General features: G+C 37.8%; 1 protein-coding gene across 2 annotated transcripts in view; it reads right to left on the bottom strand.

Annotated features, from left to right (window-relative positions):
* The window catches only part of Grid2 (glutamate ionotropic receptor delta type subunit 2), a 1,491,717-nt gene that overhangs the window by 653,241 nt on the left and 819,732 nt on the right, over window positions 1-18,744 (bottom strand). For both annotated transcript variants that reach the window (XM_087659390.1, NM_024379.2), the window contains 1 exon segment: window positions 1,977-2,030. In XM_087659390.1, coding sequence (XP_087515516.1) covers window positions 1,977-2,030 — 54 coding nt within the window.

Genomic DNA, 18,744 nt, shown 5'->3' with positions numbered 1-18,744 from the left:
GGAATAGGCACTTTCAGAAGGTCATTGTAAGAGAGCTCATGCACCCACCCTGCCTGTAGGAATCTCAAGGAAAATGCATAAGGAATACAGTGACAAACCATATAGCCTAAAGGTTGGCACTCCCAGGATGGTGTGATGGCTTCAGTATCCTTACTCTGAGCTAGAAAGACTAAAGCCTGTATAGGCGAAACATTTGCATTTTACTTTTCCATTTGGAGAGGAAAAACATTTATCTCTTACAGAGCCTCAGACACACACACACACACACACACACACGCACACACACACACACACACACACACACCCTTGCCACTTTCATAGTCAGTCAAGTTACAGGAGAGTGATACCGAGGTGGAACAGGAAAAGGTGGCTACTGTGGGGGCAGTTTTTGAGTCACTCCTCAGGCTTTGTTAGGATAGAACCTTACTGAATACTTTTAATAAACTCCAGCAGAGAAGATACATGTATTTTCCAGGAAGGTTGTAAGTATTAAGTCCATAGCAAATACTAGGTCCCCAGACTCCAAAGGCAGTCCTTGATTTCAGGAGGATTTCTGGTGGTTAGATAAGTCAGCAGCCCACAGGAACTTGCCAATCCAGTTTTCCTTTACCAAATGGAGACATTTATTTCCCTTATCACAGAAGAATGGACAAATGGCTATCCTAGTGCCTATTAGTGTACTGAAGTACATGCTGGCCTTCAGGCTCCCTGAGCATCAAAAGTACTTGTGACACAGTTCAAAGTATGGAACAGTTCAAAGTATCCTAGCTTTTCTCATCTTCTTACCCTAAACTCCCTCCAGCTTACTGGCTTCCATGGGTACTCATTCTCTACTCATTCACGTTTTAAACCTGCTATTTCTCAAACTCCCTCCATCTCTCTTCTATCTGTCTATCTTTGTCTTTCTGTGTCTCTCTCTGTTTCTCTCTGTCTCTCTTTCTGTAACTCCCTTTCACTCTTTTCCCTCTTCTTTCTTTCTCTCTCTCTTCTTTCCTGGCCAGATCTAGTCTGCTGGCTATGTTCACTACATATTATTTCTCTGCTCTGGACTCTTACAAATGCCTCTGGTTGCTCTATTTCTCATATCTATGGTAAAAATTTTCCCTTTAACCTTACCATGGAGAGGTCATGTTATCTGTTTATACAATAAGTACATCGTAACAAATAACCATCCAAGGTGAAATCTATTTTATTTGTTTTCTTGGCTGTAAAACAAAATTTTTATTCAAAAAGCTTTGTTGTCCCTAAAACAACTTCATCACCCTATAATTCCAAGAATAGTATTGGTACATGAGTAATTCACTTTCTATTTATAAAGTGTAGGCAGAGTTGAACAACATCTCATTCCGAGGTCATATCGTGCTGTAAAGTTCTGTCACCTATTCGTCCACATCTGGTCTGTTGCTGTCTTTGCTGATCCTGACTGGCAAATACTAAGAAAATAACTTTCTTTGATTTGCAACACACTCTCAGTCCTTTGTATTACCTTTGCAAAATGTTAGGAAAAGAATCTAAACGAGTTTGACAGTCTTTGGATTTTAAAAACAGTTGTATATCTTTGAGGGGGAAAATAACTTGTGCTTTTTTGATTCATGTTCATATACTGAACCATTAAATCCTTGAGTAGGGAGACAGATACAAAAAATTTTTTTAAGGAGACATTAAATACAAATGGAACACAGACTCTCCCCTGGGAGATTTACATTGGTTACAAAGAAGAACTGAACTTTTCCTATAGATGATGTCTTTTAACTAGGCAGTGTATGCGACTAGAAAAGCTAAAAGATGGATGCTCAGTGGGAAGGCTTTCTCCATTACTTAATGCGGATAAAAATTTGTTTCTATTTTTACTATAGAGCATTCATGCAGTACACTGAGCCTTTGCTTCCTGCTCGCTCCCTCTTAGAGGTGAGGGCCTTTGGAAACTCCATGTGTGAAAAAGTGGCTGTTGATAGGAGAGGTGGGGTGTGCCTTACCTCATTGATGATGATCCAGTGACAGTCAAAAGCAACCAGATTAGTCTCCACCACCTAGAAGAGGAAAGAAGCAAGTCATCAGCATTAACTATGAAGAAGGAGCCACTCTAAGCGGATCCACTCCGTTAATGGACAAAGCACTGTTAGGAAAGTCTTGGATCAGCTACGGATGGACCGCTATCAGCACAGCAGGGTAGAGACAGCAGTGTTTGCTGGCAGACACTGGGGACAAGCTAAATAAGCTCGAAAACGGCATTCACCAAGGATAGAAACATGCAAATTTGAAAAAGAAAAACATTCAAACAATAAAGTTTTTAGATTTAACAGATTTCAAATCTCTTACATATTCCTAGTCCTAATACATCTCAGTGCTATGATCTGTGTAATAAATATTTAAGTAGTACCACAATCTCATTCAGTCACAACTTAATGTTTTTATCATCTCAGTGTGTATATTACTGTTTTGACCGAACTCTGTGGTGAAAAATGGTTTTGTGGCATGAATTTGAAGTAGATTCTGTTCTAGGTTAAACTGTAAAACAGAGAAAAGCAATTCATATTGCATTCACAATATATTATATCTAAAACAAAGAAACAATATGTTAAGTAACAATCTTTTTTTTTTTTAAACAGGATATCACTATGTAACCCTGGCTGGTGATATACAGCATGATATAAACCTGGCCTTGAACTCACACATATTTTGCATGTGTTCCTCAAGTGAAAGAGATTAAGGGTATAGACCACCATGCCTGGTGGGAGAGTGACCTTGACTGATTAACTTTGAATATTTGGCATAGGCCAAAAATAAGCTTATCTGAGCATATAAGTGTATGCATCTCTCTGCCTCTGTGTGTGTGTGTATGTGTGTATTTGTGTGTCTGTATGTATAGATTTGACTGTATATATATATATATATATATATATATATATACAGATATATATCTCGGATAGAGGTGCTGTAACAAGTTTTCCATTGTACATATTCTTATTACACATTTTCTAAGACATGTCTTCACGGTCCAAGTGACACTGCTTTGTAATAAATCATTACTGTATTTTAGTGGTAGTATTTATACACTAGACTCTGTCTCAAGTGTAGATGTTTTCTATGAACTACCAAGGATGTTTCAAAGTGCGAGCTGGATTTGGGAGTTGTTCTTTGTCCTGTGAAGTAACATTGTTTCAAAGGTGTATTGAATAAGAAGAAATGTAATTGTATTCACATATTTTATACTGTTAGATTTTTTCAATTCAAATATATAATTATTTGCACTTATTTTTAATATTGATATATGTAGGTTGATGTCATTATGCAGGTGAAGGCAGGTACAGGGTAGAACGAGGCTTGTCATTGGACAAAAAGAAAGGTTGGACAGGAGAAAAGTTTTAGAAAGGCAGAGGAGGCCAGAGGAGAGAGCTGAGAGAACATGGCAGCAGATGTTAAGATTCCTCTCTGTGCATATTACAGGTTGTTATGACTATTATTAAGGGATGGGTGTGTACAGGACTTTGTGTTATCTAGATGGACAAATTATATCTTATTAATTGGTTCAGAGGATATTGTGTGATGTATTCTCTCATGTGGCTACTTAATTGAGTTCAAAAGTGTGGCGGCAGGAGATAACGGATCCTTCCCTGAATTGGGATGTGTATGCCTGGCATGGTGGAAACCACCCAAGAGTGCTGTGAGTGAGGTGGTGGCCTGACAGAATGCTGTGTTGGAATGGCTCATTGCCAGAGGGTCAGAAAGTACTTGGGGGCAGCGAGCGTGGAGCCGCTGAGATAAATTAGCTCTAGTTCCAATGGCCCTCTGGAGCCAGATTTAGCAGGAACCAGACTGCAGGCTATGTCCGGGAACCGATTCCACCACTTTTTATTTTTACAGCAACAGATATATTATACTATTTTAATATATTTTATTTTAATATGTCATTTGAACCCCATGAACTTGATGAATAATACAAATTATGAATATTGAAGAAAATGAAGGCTTATTTTTTACTTTCAGGTTTATTACTGTTTTTAGGGTACATACAAATATATATATATATATATAATCACTTCTATGTGAAATTTAAAAGAAAATATTCATTTATTTTATGTATGTGAGTACACTGTTGCTCTCTTTAGACATCCGAGAAGAGGGCATCAGACTCCGTTACAGATGGTTCTGGGCCACTATGTGGTTGCTGGGAATTGAACTCAGGACCTCTGGAAGAGCAGTCAGTGCTCTTAACCACTGAGCTATCTATCTCCCCAGCTCCTAGGTAAAAAATTTTATGGAGGATATCATATGTAGCAATGTCCAGTTTTAATTATAGGAAAAACTTTTAACTTTATATCAGTAATAGCAAAGTTTTTTAAATTTTTAATTGTCTTCATTAATATTTATAGAGGCATATCAATGATTTAATAACGATGAAAAACATTAGAAAATAAGTCAAAATTCCACCAGAATTAAAAAAGGGATAAACCCAACATTTGGGTGTTCAAAAAATCTATCTCCGTATAAGAAGTCAAGGTGCTTCTTCATATGGGAGAAAACCTTACATTTAAAATATGAATGTGAAAGATTAAGGCCAAGCCACAGGTAGTGCAGACTGAAAGCACTTCTAAATAATATCAGTGGCAAAATAGAAAAACAAAGTAATTTAGGTAAAATTTCCCTTTAAAATGATTATCTGTGCCATGTGGACAGGTTGAGAAAATCCAAATAGGAGAACTCTACAGTGCATATAGATATTGTTAATCTTTTTTTTTTATTTCAGGACTGAGCGACTACTAAATGATAGCGTAAATAGTTTATGGAGAAAGTGAAAGTAATATTTTACACCATGGTTTGAAATAAAACACAGAACAGTATGAAGCTTCCACAAAGAAGAAAGGTAACCATAGCATCCCAGACCATGATGCTACTGTCTTATCCTAGACCCAAGCATCTCAGCTCAGATCATGATGCAAGTGTCTCCCCTAGACCATGGTGCAAACATATCATCCCAGACCATGTCTCCCCCAGACCAGACCATGATGCATGAATCCCATCCCAGACCATGGTGTAGTCCACATTCCTCACGAACAGTAGAGACGTACTCTGCTTTGCTATTTTCTACCCCAGGAGTATTACAATACAAAATCATGTTAGCATTATACATTTGAAACAAGGAAAACAATATTAGCATCTACTGCATACAAACAATCAGTTACCTTTCACATTAGCTGAGATCTCTTTGTCATAAGTGGGCAACTCTGTGACCCTGTGTTTGAGCATGTATGATTATTCCATCCATATGCCTCATGTGCTGTAGAAGACAGTGTCTTTTAACCTCCCTTTCTACCTTTCAAGTTGGCAAGCTCTCTACTGTTTCCCTGCGATACTATATTAAAATCATTAGTTTCATATTATTCCTTCAAAGCCACAGCTCTGATTCCAGCCCCGATAATGTGAGCAGAAGTAGTGCAGGACACTTCCAAACCTATGTGCCTGCGCCCGCATACTAAAGCCTGTGTGTTTCTGACCACTTGCTTCTGCTTGTCTGCTATACCTTGTATCGTGTGGACACTGTGTCATGCCCAGGAATACTTAGAAAGTCACATTGTCTCTGGCACAGAAAATAATTTTTCTCCACATTTCTTGCTGTTACATTGTAATGTAACATGAGACATTACATTTTGGGCCTACTTTTTTTGCAGTAATTCAGCATCTTTTGTCTAAAGTAAAACATTGATACTAATACTTGCTCTGTACCTTTTTACATTCTTAAATTTTAATTAACATAATTACTAACATAACTTGAGCTTCTGTGATTAATAAAGACTTGATATGAAAATTACAGATTGCATGGTGGACATTTTAGTAGATATTAAATATTTGACATTTCCTTCTACAGGGGCATTTTTCTTTGTAGAAAGAAATCAATTGCTATTAGAATGATACTTAGTAATGAAAAGTCAGAGATTCCCTGTCCTTTTAATCATATAATAAAGAATATTTATACATACAGATCCATGAATTACTGAAGCACTGTCTTTCAAAGAAGCTTAAAAAAACTATAATGCATACAAAACGTTATTTGGAGAAATGTGCACTAAAAGAGGAATAGGATTCCTTTAGGTCAAGGTTAATTTGTTCATGAATTAATAATAAGATCACATAGAATCTTGGATATTTTTTAATTGAATGCTACTGAAAGAAGGCGACATTTTAAACTGATTACAAATACAGTTTGGAAAGGGGCATAAAAAGGTTGGAGCTCAACAGTCTGTACCTTAGGAACTTGAATGGTGATGACATGAGTTACAGTAGAAGGCACAGGTGGCTTATCACAGAGGCGGAAACCCACCAGTGAATGAAAGGAGAAGCAGGGTAACAGTGCTATCCTTCTCATAGGTTAGCAGCCCCAGATGACAGTGCTCATTCTTAAGGGAGACATATTTAAAAACAGGCAACTTTGGAACTAAGTGTCGCTAAGGAATGAGAAATGACCACTGGATATCCGCAATGGTTTACATGATAATTTAAACACTTTTAGTAACATTAACCCATTTCTGTGTAAAAACACTTAAGTTTCAGTAATGCTGTGTCATGCTAGTGGCACTGCTGAATTAAAGGACCAAATTCTGGATTTAAGATATTAAATTTACTATATTAATTATTTGGGGGCAATCTAGAATTTCTAAATTCTTTGTATTTATTTCTATAGTTATGATACAATTCATTTAAGAAAGGAATTTTTCTCCAATGATGTATTCTCTTTGACAACTTGACTGGATTTATAATTGCCATGGAAACACATTCCAGGTATATCTATGAGGTTGTTTCCCAACAAGTTCAACTTAGGTGGAAAGACCGGCCATGAATACATGCGGCACCATCTCATGGTCTGGGGACACAGAATTTTATGCCTCCACTAAGGGATTCCATGTTTTAAGAATAAATATAAAGTCATACTGATCTAAATACACATGGGAGTCTAGAGCGTCAGCTCAGACATTAAGAGGATATGCTGCCAGTGAATGCTCACACTGCAGTTCACAACTGCCTTTAATCCCAGACCAAGGGGATCTAATGTCCCTTCTGGCTTCTGCAGGCACCAGGCTTGAGCAGCTCCCCACCTTATTGCATTTCTGCTTCCTGACTTCTCATACATCCTCATTGGCTGCCATTCTACTTCCTTTCTGGCTTCCCTGTTAAAGTGGGCAGTGTTGCTTCTTAAACATGGTATCAAAATAAAATCCTTCTCCCTTAAGTAGTTTTTGTCAATGTTTTTGTTCTTGTTTTGACGCAGCAACTAAAAAAGTATTATATATATATATATATAGTGTTATATATATATATTCATATCTTTCTTACTTAAATAGCACATTTTACATTTTACTGGAATTGGATTGAAATTTCCCTCCTAACATGTGCTTTAAAAAAAATAATAGGACTTCTCTGATATCCAAGCACATTATTGTTAAAATTCTCAGGGCTCATTGTGTGGATTATTAGTAACTTCAAGTTGTGTTTTTTAAGTAAAATATCAAAATTGTGAGGTGATAATAAAATATTCGTAATTCAATAATAGCATTTATTACCATGATGACACAGAAAAAGTGCCTAAAAGACTGCATTCCTCCTGGCAACCCAAAGCAAACAGCAAACTGTAGGGGAAAAGCAAATCAGAGCAAAGCTATCCAGCAGGAACAGCAACTGAACTCAGCAGAGGAACAGGAGATATGGAAATAGAGGCTTTTCTTGGAGATCTGTTTTGAATATCCTCACCACATAAGTCTTTTTTCTGCATTAGACATGGGTATTTAGGTGTGTGTAAAGAGCAGGTCTCACATGCAGTGTGGTGCTGTGGTCCACTTCTACGTTTAGCAATGTAATTATAACAAAGGTGACCTTTCCACCTTCTACCAGGCTGAGCTTACTTTAAGTGAATTCCACTAAAAAGAAGGTGACAGAGGAATCAAGTCCTGTCAGGGAGACGAGACATGAGTAAGGACAGACCATCTGTCACTGGCAGGACCTTAGGACTTCTGAGTCTTTAGTAAGGTCCAACAATTTATCATCATGTCTTCTGATGTTCGCTCTCAAATCTTTAGCTGTGCTAAGTAACACAATCTGAAGCAAAGAAATCAACCACGCTGCCAGAGTGTGTCTCTCACTGGGATTAAATGCAGAACAGATCCTACAAGTACAGAGGACAATTTAATTGACTAAACAATAACAGCAACATGCTGTTATTTCACTCAAGCTTGTGGCTCCACTAAATTACATTTGTTTCCTTCCCAGGATGCACTGACTATTATACAAAGGTTTGTGATACACCCCAGCAGCCAGGACAGCCGGTGTTTGCTTCTGTATTCTGACCTATGCCAGACACAAGAGGGAAGCCAGTAAGGGCAAGGCCTCTGCAAAAGGTCCCACCCAGGACTTATTCCAGAAGAAGTAGCCAGAGAAATGTATAAGAGCTACTCTCTCCCTGCTCCTGACTGGTGATAATAAAACTCGTTCAGCATTGCTAGAACTGCCTTCCATGCAGCAGTTCTTCAATGCTTTGCCACCAGATAAAATAAAGCTAAGCACATGCTATTGCTGCATTGCTCCTCAAAGTCCTGAGTATCCACTCAGAAGTATAATGACAACGAAAGTCACTAAGTCGGGATACAATTTTAGATTATGTAGTGAAGCCATAGAGTCATAAACATGGACTTTAAAATCAGTATCAGTGCACTCATTTTGTTTCTTCATGTATCCTTCCACAAACTATCAAGCTAGTGAGCTTCAGGTTCTATTTGTCAATATGGATAAAATTGTCCCCACATAGCACTACCGTCAGGAGGTTAAGAGATTGAAGACTATACTAAGATTACAATGGATATCAGCTACTTGTGTCTAAACATACGTTAATGGTCTCTAGTGCACGATATTTGGAATGACAAAATTCCAAATGAATTTCACAAAGAACCTTTTTTTCCTACTGTACATCTTGTGTGATTAAAACATTTCAAGAGCTGCCAACTAGAAACGATGTCAAGATACCCATACATTTCCATAATGTCTAAAATTCATTGAAATCCTTTGCGATCTGAGCAGGGTTCCATAGTAGCCCTAGAGAACGCACAGCCAACGCGCTGACCTGTTTCCACAAAGCAAGAACAACTGGTGAACTGCTACTTCATGTAAGTCCCGAGTCAGACATAATGGTTTAAACCAAACGGCGATACCACTTTCCTTCTGGTTTTTGTTTGTTTGTTTTGTATAAAACACACAATAGTGACTTGTATGCTCATGTTTATTGTGTTACCCAAAAAAGTTGTCTGCAATGTCCGTCAAGTAGGTTAAAAGAAGCCTGCGCCCAGTTGGCTCTGATTGGGAATTTAGAATTGCTGAGCAAGAAACTCAGGGGAAGAGAAGAACGGATTCCACCATGAGAGGGGAATTGGACCAGACCATACCAGAAAGAAGCGGGAGGGTGAGATGGCCCAAATGAAGAAGCAAAGGGGAAGTGGCCCTATGGGATTGCTGCCTAGAAGAAAACAGGGCAACAAAGGTAAAATATAGATTTAGAAAGTGTTAACTCAGGAATACAAGAGGGGAGTGTGTGTTAGTTGCCGGGAGGTTTGGAATTACCCAGCCGTCGATCAAGTTAAGGCTTATTAAAAATAAAGGTTGCATGCATGAGTGTGTGCGTGCGTGCGTGCATGCGTGCGTGCGTGCATGTGTGTCTTTTCATTCATGAATCCACAGCTCTTGGGTGGGTACAGAGACGCACACGCACCCATCGGGAGCATAGAGCACCTTTTAAAGATTTATCACTACCCCAGACCAAATCACTGTATTCTCTTCAATAAAGTATATAAAGAGGGTAAAAGGGTATAAAGTAGATATACACGACTTTTATTTTTGTTTGGAGCTCATTCCAGCTGCCCTAATAGTCTATGTAGGTCAACAGGACCACAGCTCAATGCATGTGAGTTCAGAGATCACATTGCTCTACTCTTCCTAAGTCTCAGCAAACACATTCACATTAAGGTACTTGTGAGTATCATTTTTCTAGTCGTCCTTTTGTATTAGCCATGGTCTTCTCCCTAGCACAGAAACAAGTATAAGAAAGCAGTAAAGTGCTCAGGCACAAAGAATCTACATCCCAAGTCGATCGAGCAGATGGCACCAGAAATCCTCACGTTTCTACTGGGCAGTAGGGGGCTGTTCCACAGCCCCTTGTCTTGTCAGTGGTTCCATGTGCTCAGCATGGAGCCAGGCTCTCTTCTGTTACCTCCAAGCAGCTACTCTCTGCCATCCCACTTTCTGCCTTTTGCTTTGGAAGCTGGACTTTCATCTTCCAGCTGGAAGATCACGAATACTTCCGTCCAAATCCTCTAGCCATCCCTGCCAAAGTTATTTCATAAATGGATTTGCTAGATTTATTGTTTCTTCTGTGCACTTGGGTCTTTCCACACCCCCTGGGAGATGGAATCATGCCACAGCAGCGAGCTGGCCAACGCTGTGATACCAACTGTTTTTCAATGTGTAAAGATGTGTGCTGATCCAAGGAAATCCACTGCTTTCATCACATGGCATAGACTATCTTCCCGTGTCCTGTATGGTTCAACAAAGACTGAATAGTGGTTAGAAGTAAATTCAACACTTCAATGCTTTGATGAGACTATAAAGGTTTAATGATTATTGCTAGGTCAATGGATTACTGTACTATTGTTTTGCTTCTCTTTTAAATACACTTGAGGTTTGTCTGCTTGGCTGTGAATTCATTCCATAGCTGAGATTGGCTTCTTTCTCCCAGATGGCATGTGTTAAGATATAGATGGCTGTTATCATATTTGCTTCTATTTTTAATTATTTTTAAAATAATTAAATTTAATGATAATAATTTAAATCACTTTTCCTTCTATATAACTATACTTATTTTAATTCTTTTGGGATTTCTGTTGATATTGTAGGATTCTTGTATCTTGGCTATATCAATCAAAGGCCTATTGTTCTAGGATTGTGTGTGTGTGTGTGTGTGTGTGTGTGTGTGTGTGTTTGCATGTGTTTGTGTATGAGTATACTTGTGCATGGGAAGATCAGAATTGGTTTTTGATTTTTCCTCCAAATATATATATATATATATATATATATATATATATATATATATATATATGTAGAGAGAGAGAGAGAGAGAGAGAGAGAGTTTTCTTCCATGGATATATGCTCACCATGTACATTCCTAGTACTTGCACAGGTTAGTAAAAGTCACTCTACAGCCTGGACCTAGAATTTGGCACAGTTGTGACCCACTGAAGAATTGAGCTCAAATTGTCAGAAAGAGTAGCCAGTGCTGTTAATTTCTGAGACAACTTTCTAACATCTCTCTAGATCCCTCTATTTTATGTGTGTGTCATGGAGCAGGGTTTCTCTAACTAGTTCTGGCTGTCCTGGAACTGACAGAGCTCCTCCTATCTCTACCTACCAAGTGCTGGGACTAAAACCATATACCACCATGCCCAGGCCTCCACCCAAAGTCAGGGACTCCTGTTTGTACATGAAGCACTCTATTAACAGAGACTCCTCAAACCCCAAAACTATTTCTCAGATTCTGATGAAGAATAGCACTTCCTTTTTCCTTTCACCCCATTCTAACATGGCTACTTTTAGACAAACCAGGAAATGCAATTACTTATCTTTAATAGTCAAATGATCGTTGGTAGGATACATTAGTCCCTAAGTGTGACTGACAGCATAAATGAGCAAACCTTTAATGGGAGTTTGATCAAGATTTAAAATGACAGTTTGGTGAATATTGATACTTAACTGGTAAGATTTATAAAGTGTTTTTTTTCCTGACTTGAAGCAAGGAGAACAGAAAGACACAAAAGAAGGGGGAAATGGGAGAATAGAAAGGGAGATAGAATATAAGAGAGGTTCTCAATGACAAATAATATCCAGAGTCACATGTGCCCTGCACGCAGTGAGTTTTCATACCCTTGGGTCACGCCTTGCATTTCTGCTCTATCCTACATAGACAACCATTTGTCACATAGTAACTATCTTTCTTCCCTATGTCTGTTGTACAATGCATTTTTCTTCCTCCTTTGTGTTTGCCTGAGTCTCTGACCTCATTATCCTCAAGGGAATTGTGCTTATGCAAGTAGTTGAGAGGACAGGCATCATTTTATGTACTCTTCCACTCCCTTTTCTAAGCTCCCTAAGAGAAACTCCATCTTCACCACTGGTGTGCCCTCATCTCCAATCAGTAATTATATCCACAGAGCAGGATTTCCATAAACATGGTGCTAAGGTCAACACAGAAATTACTAAGTATAATTTAGTAAACATTTTTTGCAGTGCATCAGTAATCAAATAATGTAATTTAATAGGTATTGAGTACTTAGTATGTATCAGGGACTAGATAATCATGCATATGGATGCTCTGAGTATTAAATTATATGGCATGCACACATTCTGTGTGTGTCTGCAAACTTTGTCTCCCCCAAATTTTATGTGAGTATGAAGATTAATTTTATGTATATATATATATGTATATACCTTGTCAAATTCCCAGTATCTGTATTATTTAAGTCATACAATACACATATATTTTATATATTACATATTTATATAAAATATTTATATATAAATAAATGCACGCATATGTATATAAAGGGCTGGAGATGACTCAGTGGTTAAGAGCACTTGCTACTCTGGCCAGTGACCCAGACATGGTTCCCAGAACCAACATAGCAGCTTATAACTATCTTAACCTCCAGTTCTTAGATATCTGAAGTTCTCTTCTGGATTCCGTGTGTTCTATACTCACACTGTACAAATACATACAGGCGGAAAAACACTCATGAAATCGAAAAAAAAATAAATAGAAGAAAAGTAAAAGAAACTGAGGGAACAAAACCTCGAGTAACTCACTGAAGTCCTATGATTAGGCTTAAGTAGCAGGCAGTGATTTCCATAGCTTTTTATATGAAAATGTTCTCCTAGCTCTGTTTCTCACTGTTGCAGAAACTATTATGCAGGTTTTCAAAATGAGAGCTATAGTTAAACTGAAGGTTGCAGAACAATGTGAGGGCACACTGCAGTTCTCATTTATATCATTCCATGGTAACTTATGAATATCTCTCCATCTCCAAGAGGTAAGCAATGAAGCATTAAATAATCTGAGCAGTTCAAACAGTGAGTCTACTGCTTCACCACATGCCTATTTGTGCTGACCTGGTGTAAGAACATCTGTTCTTGGAGATTCTCTGTCCTCACCTCCTTTTTAGGATTGGACATTCTTTCTGCTACAATGATCAACAGACTAAACGCTTTATACATGTATCTGTTCAGTTTAACTACCCATGCATGTGTCTTTTACACTATGCCTCCTTATATGTGTTTCTCTATCCAGTCCTTATCCAAAGAAAGCTGTTTATTACTGTAATTCCATCACAGCAGAAATGTGCAGTGCTGCCATACAAGGAAGGGTAGAATGCTGGGAGAGAAGAAATTGGACAACGATTCCCAACGATTATGCTAAAAACCAAAATGCAAATTAAACGCTACGTGTCTGCATGTGGGCAGTTAATGGGTTTACTGATTTTCATAAAGTGGTGAAAGCATTTGTATGTAGCTTGATTCTGTCCTGCAACATTCATAACTCATCATTGGTGAAGCTGATTACTGCACACTGCTCTATTACTCATTGTAAGACATATGTCACTCGACATTTTGTCTATCTTTCAGCTCACTATACATTACATAGAGACTTTGCTTTCTAGAAGTTTCAAGAGTATTATATCAGTGATTTTGGAATCAAAAGATGTCAATGTAATTCTCATTGGTTCCAATTTGTCCAAAGACACAGAATTCAAATACAAAACGGAAATTTCCAAGTCCATCACCTAAAACTATTTGTGGTGTCTGTCATCCTCAAAATATTTATGCTTAATTAAAACTTGACCATTAAAGCCTTTAATTAAGTAATCAAAACTGATACTTTCCCTTATTTTTAAATGTCTGGAGTCATTCTTTCTCCATTAAAACAGTCTTCACAGTTGACAGTAAAATCAGTTGTTATGGTGTTGAGCTAGGCACGATGAACATTATTCAGAGTTCTAAGTGACTGGCTTTCTCCGACTGTGCTATTTCAGGATAATGGATATAAGCTACTTTTTCTTACCACTGACAAATCACCGTATGTATGGTATTAGAAATGTTAGTAACAAAGTGCCACTTGGAACCAAAGCACTAACTGCTATCTGCTCAAACAAAATTCTACTACATGCAGAAAAGAATTTCAGTACTTGACACAGTAACCTGTGCCATGATCACATGTGGCAGATATATACAAAGTCAGCTGAAACTTGGTAGTGATTCTATGCTACTGGTAACTTTATGTCTGCTTGTTCTTAAACATTTTACACAATATCCTCTGTCTGTACATGTTTATAAACACATTCTTTATGCAAAATAGTCTGTGTTGCCTTATAGAATGCACACTATGTGATTTTTTTGGTGTGACTGCAAATGAATGACTTCTAACATCTACTAGACCCTTAATTATGACTACAAGTTCTTTTTTTTTTAATAAACTTAGTTTTATTCTTCTTGCATTCTCCCAGTCAGTGACATTCTAATGCTCCAACTTCAGCCAATTGAATTATCCAGTCTTCATAATAGGGTCACAAGTAATTTTGCTCATTATAACATAACAAAACCGGACAAAGCTCATCAGTTACAGATTATTCCCAAACTGTGGATTTCTGCCCTTCCCAAATCAGAAGTGAACAGAGCATTTCTCATTCAGAGCAGTCAAGCTAGAATGTGATGGGTAAGCATATACTAACTGCTGAAGTAAACTCAACCACATGCTAGAAACAGAACAGCACTGGGGTTGTTGAGCTCAGAGCACAATGGGGAAGCAGATGAATGCCTTCATCTTTATCTTCATGCCGAGTAACTCTAAAATCTCTAAAGCCTAGTGTATACCCGGACATTCATTCTCCAATGCAATGTACTTAATATTTCATTCAGGAAACCTCAGAATCCACTCAAGGGACAATTTAGCTTCAAAGAATAGAGACATACAGAAGCAAACAACTCTTGTGATTTATGGTTTTTGATGTCATAAGCTTTAGATCACCCAGACAGACCATTATAGTAACCCCGCCTCCACAGCTGAAAAGAATCATGTAAACTATGCAGAGGTGACATGAACATATACAGGTATGAAAAAGAAGTCTAACATCTACTTATTAATATCCACACAGCAACCAGCATCTCCCTTCTCTCTCTACAAATTCACCTACCCCAAGCTGATCCAATGCACATTACAGCTTTCTTCTTCTTCAGCTTCTGCCTTCCTTTTGGTTGACTTGATTTCATGATTTCAAGCTTTTCTTTTTGTCAAAAGCTGACTATTGACTTCTATGCATTGGGCCACAAGCCCTTTCTGAGGCAGGTTTTTTTTTTTAAACAAGCATCTTCCTGTGGTGGAGCCCCATTTGCCTATATTCAGACTCCATTCCTGGTAAGACAATCTTATTCTTTTGTCCTTATGGTTTCTCCCTGTACTTTCTGGAAGTGTCTCCTTAACGAGCCATCTCTATAAAAATACTTGTCTCAGGATCTGTTCCAGTAATTTAAACTGAGTCAGCCTTCCCTCACAAATAAACACAATTCATCCCATAAAAGACAATGGTTCCTAATGTGGAATGAGAATCTTAAGAACAAAATTCTTGAGACATTAAAGTGATTCATAACCTATTCTACAATTGCACTTCCTATTGTAAACCATTAGCACACTCTCAAAATGCCAGTAAAACTATGTGCAGCATATTGAGAATTCTTTAAACTTGACATTATAATCTGAGTATATCTGAGAACCACATAAAGAACTTTGTAAATAATTCTGCTGGACCCACTACTGAGTGAGAAGGTCTATCATGAGAGCTGTGAATGTATTCTTTTAAGAAGTGTCTCCTGATGCCATACTGAGGACTCTGTGGATAATGCTATTACCCATCCCTTTGTACAACAATGCCAAGCAACCAGAGCTTCCAGGGACTAAGCCACTAACTAAAGACTATACATGGACTGACCCTGGACTCTGACCCCATAGGTAGCAATGAATATCCTAGTAAGAGCACCAGTGGAAGGGGAAGCCCTGGGTCCTGCTAAGACTGAACCCCCAGTGAACATGATTGTTGGGGGGAGGGCGGCAATGGGGGGAGGATGGGGAGGGGAACACCCATAAAGAAGGGGGAGGGGGATGTTTGCCCAGAAACCGGGAAAGGGAATAACACTCGAAATGTATATAAGAAATACTCAAGTTAATAAAAAAAAAGAAAAAAGAAAAAAAAAAGAAAAAGAGCTTAGCTTAGTCAGAAACAGACTACAATGATCTGACATGAGTGTGCTTCTACTTAACAAATTAAAGAAAATAATTAGACCTTTTAGAGTCACTGAAGTCTATCAAAATCAGTGTGTCTGGAGAGCTTGTGATCAAAAGGCTGATGCGATCCCTGTCCTAAGAGAATGCCACTGAGTGCTGACCAGCAACCATGAATGCACAGTGATGCTTGCTAACACACACAAGAGAGTGCATTAGAAGTAACTAAGGATACACACCTTCCCAAAGATTGAAGACCCAAAATCCTTTACTAGAAAGAATGTTTCATAATTAAATCTATATCTTAGAAGAAAACTTCTTGAAACACACAATGTTATTAGTAACTCAATAATTGCATTGCAAATCAAGATATTTTCATTATATCTACTTTCCATGTGGGATGATGTGTTTTTATTTACTAGAATTGAATTTTCCTACTTGTAAACATTAGCAATTTTATTTTATTGTAAAGTTTTGGTCTCCTTCTTTCATCACAAGAGATGACAATGTTTGCCTTGGTTACAAGTTATCAATTACTTGAAATACAACTTATTAGATGCCATTTCAAGATGAAGAGTAAAACTCATTTTTTTGCTAAGCTGTTAAATATATGATATAAAAAAGTTCATTCCAAATAATTGCTATGAGATAAAGCGAAAAGGCAGAAATATCTAGACAATTACCACATGAATTCTACCCTTTAGTAAGCTTTCATCGTGAGAAATTATCTTATCAACAACTATACATTCTGACTTAAGTGTTTTCCCCTTACTAGGGCTGAGTCCATAATGCTGAGTGGTCAAGGCCACATCCCATAACCTCACTTGGAGACATGTCAGTACTTTGTTGGGATATTTTACAAAGCACAAAGAAATTTTCAACCTCTCACATAGTTCATAGATTACTCAAATGTTTGTGTTATTTCAAAGCAAAATTTGATAGTAAACAAAATTTGCATTTTGCCTATGTCGGGATATAAAAGTAAGAGACAGACGCAGGCCTGTTTGGGAATGACGATGTACTTCCTTCAGACCCTAAAACATGAACTGACAGCTACAGCGCTGTGTACCACCAGTGCTCCTTCATAAAACAGTTTGAAAGCATCCTAAAGAGATGGATTGACAAGCTTAAATGCCTTCTTCCCAGGATGACTTCATGTCAGAAATGCTGGAAGATTGTTCTCATGTGTCTCAGGACAGTAATTACTTTTGTGAAGAGAACAAGGGCATATTGAAGCACACCCCATTCTATGGTCTAGGAATCACAATTGTTGAAGGAATCATATTTTTTTGTGATCTATTTGCTTTGGTTTATTATGAACATTGGGATATTGACTATGGAGTTTTAAAATGTCTGCTACCTTCCACAGACTGAGTCTTCATTGGCTAAGGAAAGCAGGCTAGGCTATACATGAGTTTTCCATATGCTTGCTTCTACAAACCTATGTAAATCAATGGCAATACAATTTACATAGTGGTCAATGCAAAAGAAGTTTCACATAAGCAGAAAGTTAACTTCCCCTCTTTGGGTGTAGAGGATTGAAACCAGAAAAACACGCATATGAGCCCAGTGTTCAAATTTCCCTGGGAGATATGCATATCTATTGCTTTTATCTTTTTCAATTACAAAGTGATAGAAATAAAGCACACAGGCTGATTTGTATCTTTGTAATACATGCTGTGAACAATCAGAGGAAGTGCTTGTCAATCAATCAATGTCTTGATTAAATATCATGAAATATAATGTATTTGCTATAGGAGCACACATATTTTTCCCTCCAAAAAATGGCTAATAATAAGGCTTTACTTTTCAGCTTCTTTAGGTGGTTTATGAACTTGTTTTAAATAAATTGTTTTTGTGGTTATTGGCCTCACATTAATAAAGGGTTTAAGAAGTGAGAAATATGTTTCTCTTTCAGCTCATGTCTAGACATATTACTATTCCTCTCCTCCAAAACCATGGTTATTTTCATGAGACACTACTCCTAAAAACAAACTAAACTTAATTCACTTGCCATTCATCTTTAAGCTTAAAGTATATGGGGCAGGATATAAATGTTACAGGCATAGTGGTAAATATTAAAAAAGGAATCCAACAACCCATGCTGGTGCCAGCTCTATTGGGCCACATGGCATCTGCAGGGTATTTTCATTTTAATCAGTGAAGTGTCTCAACCACTAAGCTCCCAATCTCCATTCCACTGCCCAAGCAGCGATCTCACCATCCATCTATCTCCCAAGGCGGGTTGTCTATCTTGCAGCTCTCTTGCTAGAGACTCTACTCACATCACCGGCATCCACTCCTTGTGATTATAGTCACAAGTAACTTGTTAAAACCAAAACTCAATAAGCTTGTAATTTAACAATCAGATTTATATCAGTAAATTCAAA

Source organism: Rattus norvegicus, chromosome 4, assembly GCF_021556685.1.
Source record: "Rattus norvegicus strain SHRSP/BbbUtx chromosome 4, alternate assembly SHRSP_T2T, whole genome shotgun sequence".
Lineage (NCBI taxonomy): Eukaryota > Metazoa > Chordata > Mammalia > Rodentia > Muridae > Rattus > Rattus norvegicus.
Note: the sequence above shows the minus strand (reverse complement) of the source record. Positions and strands in the feature narration are given on the sequence as shown.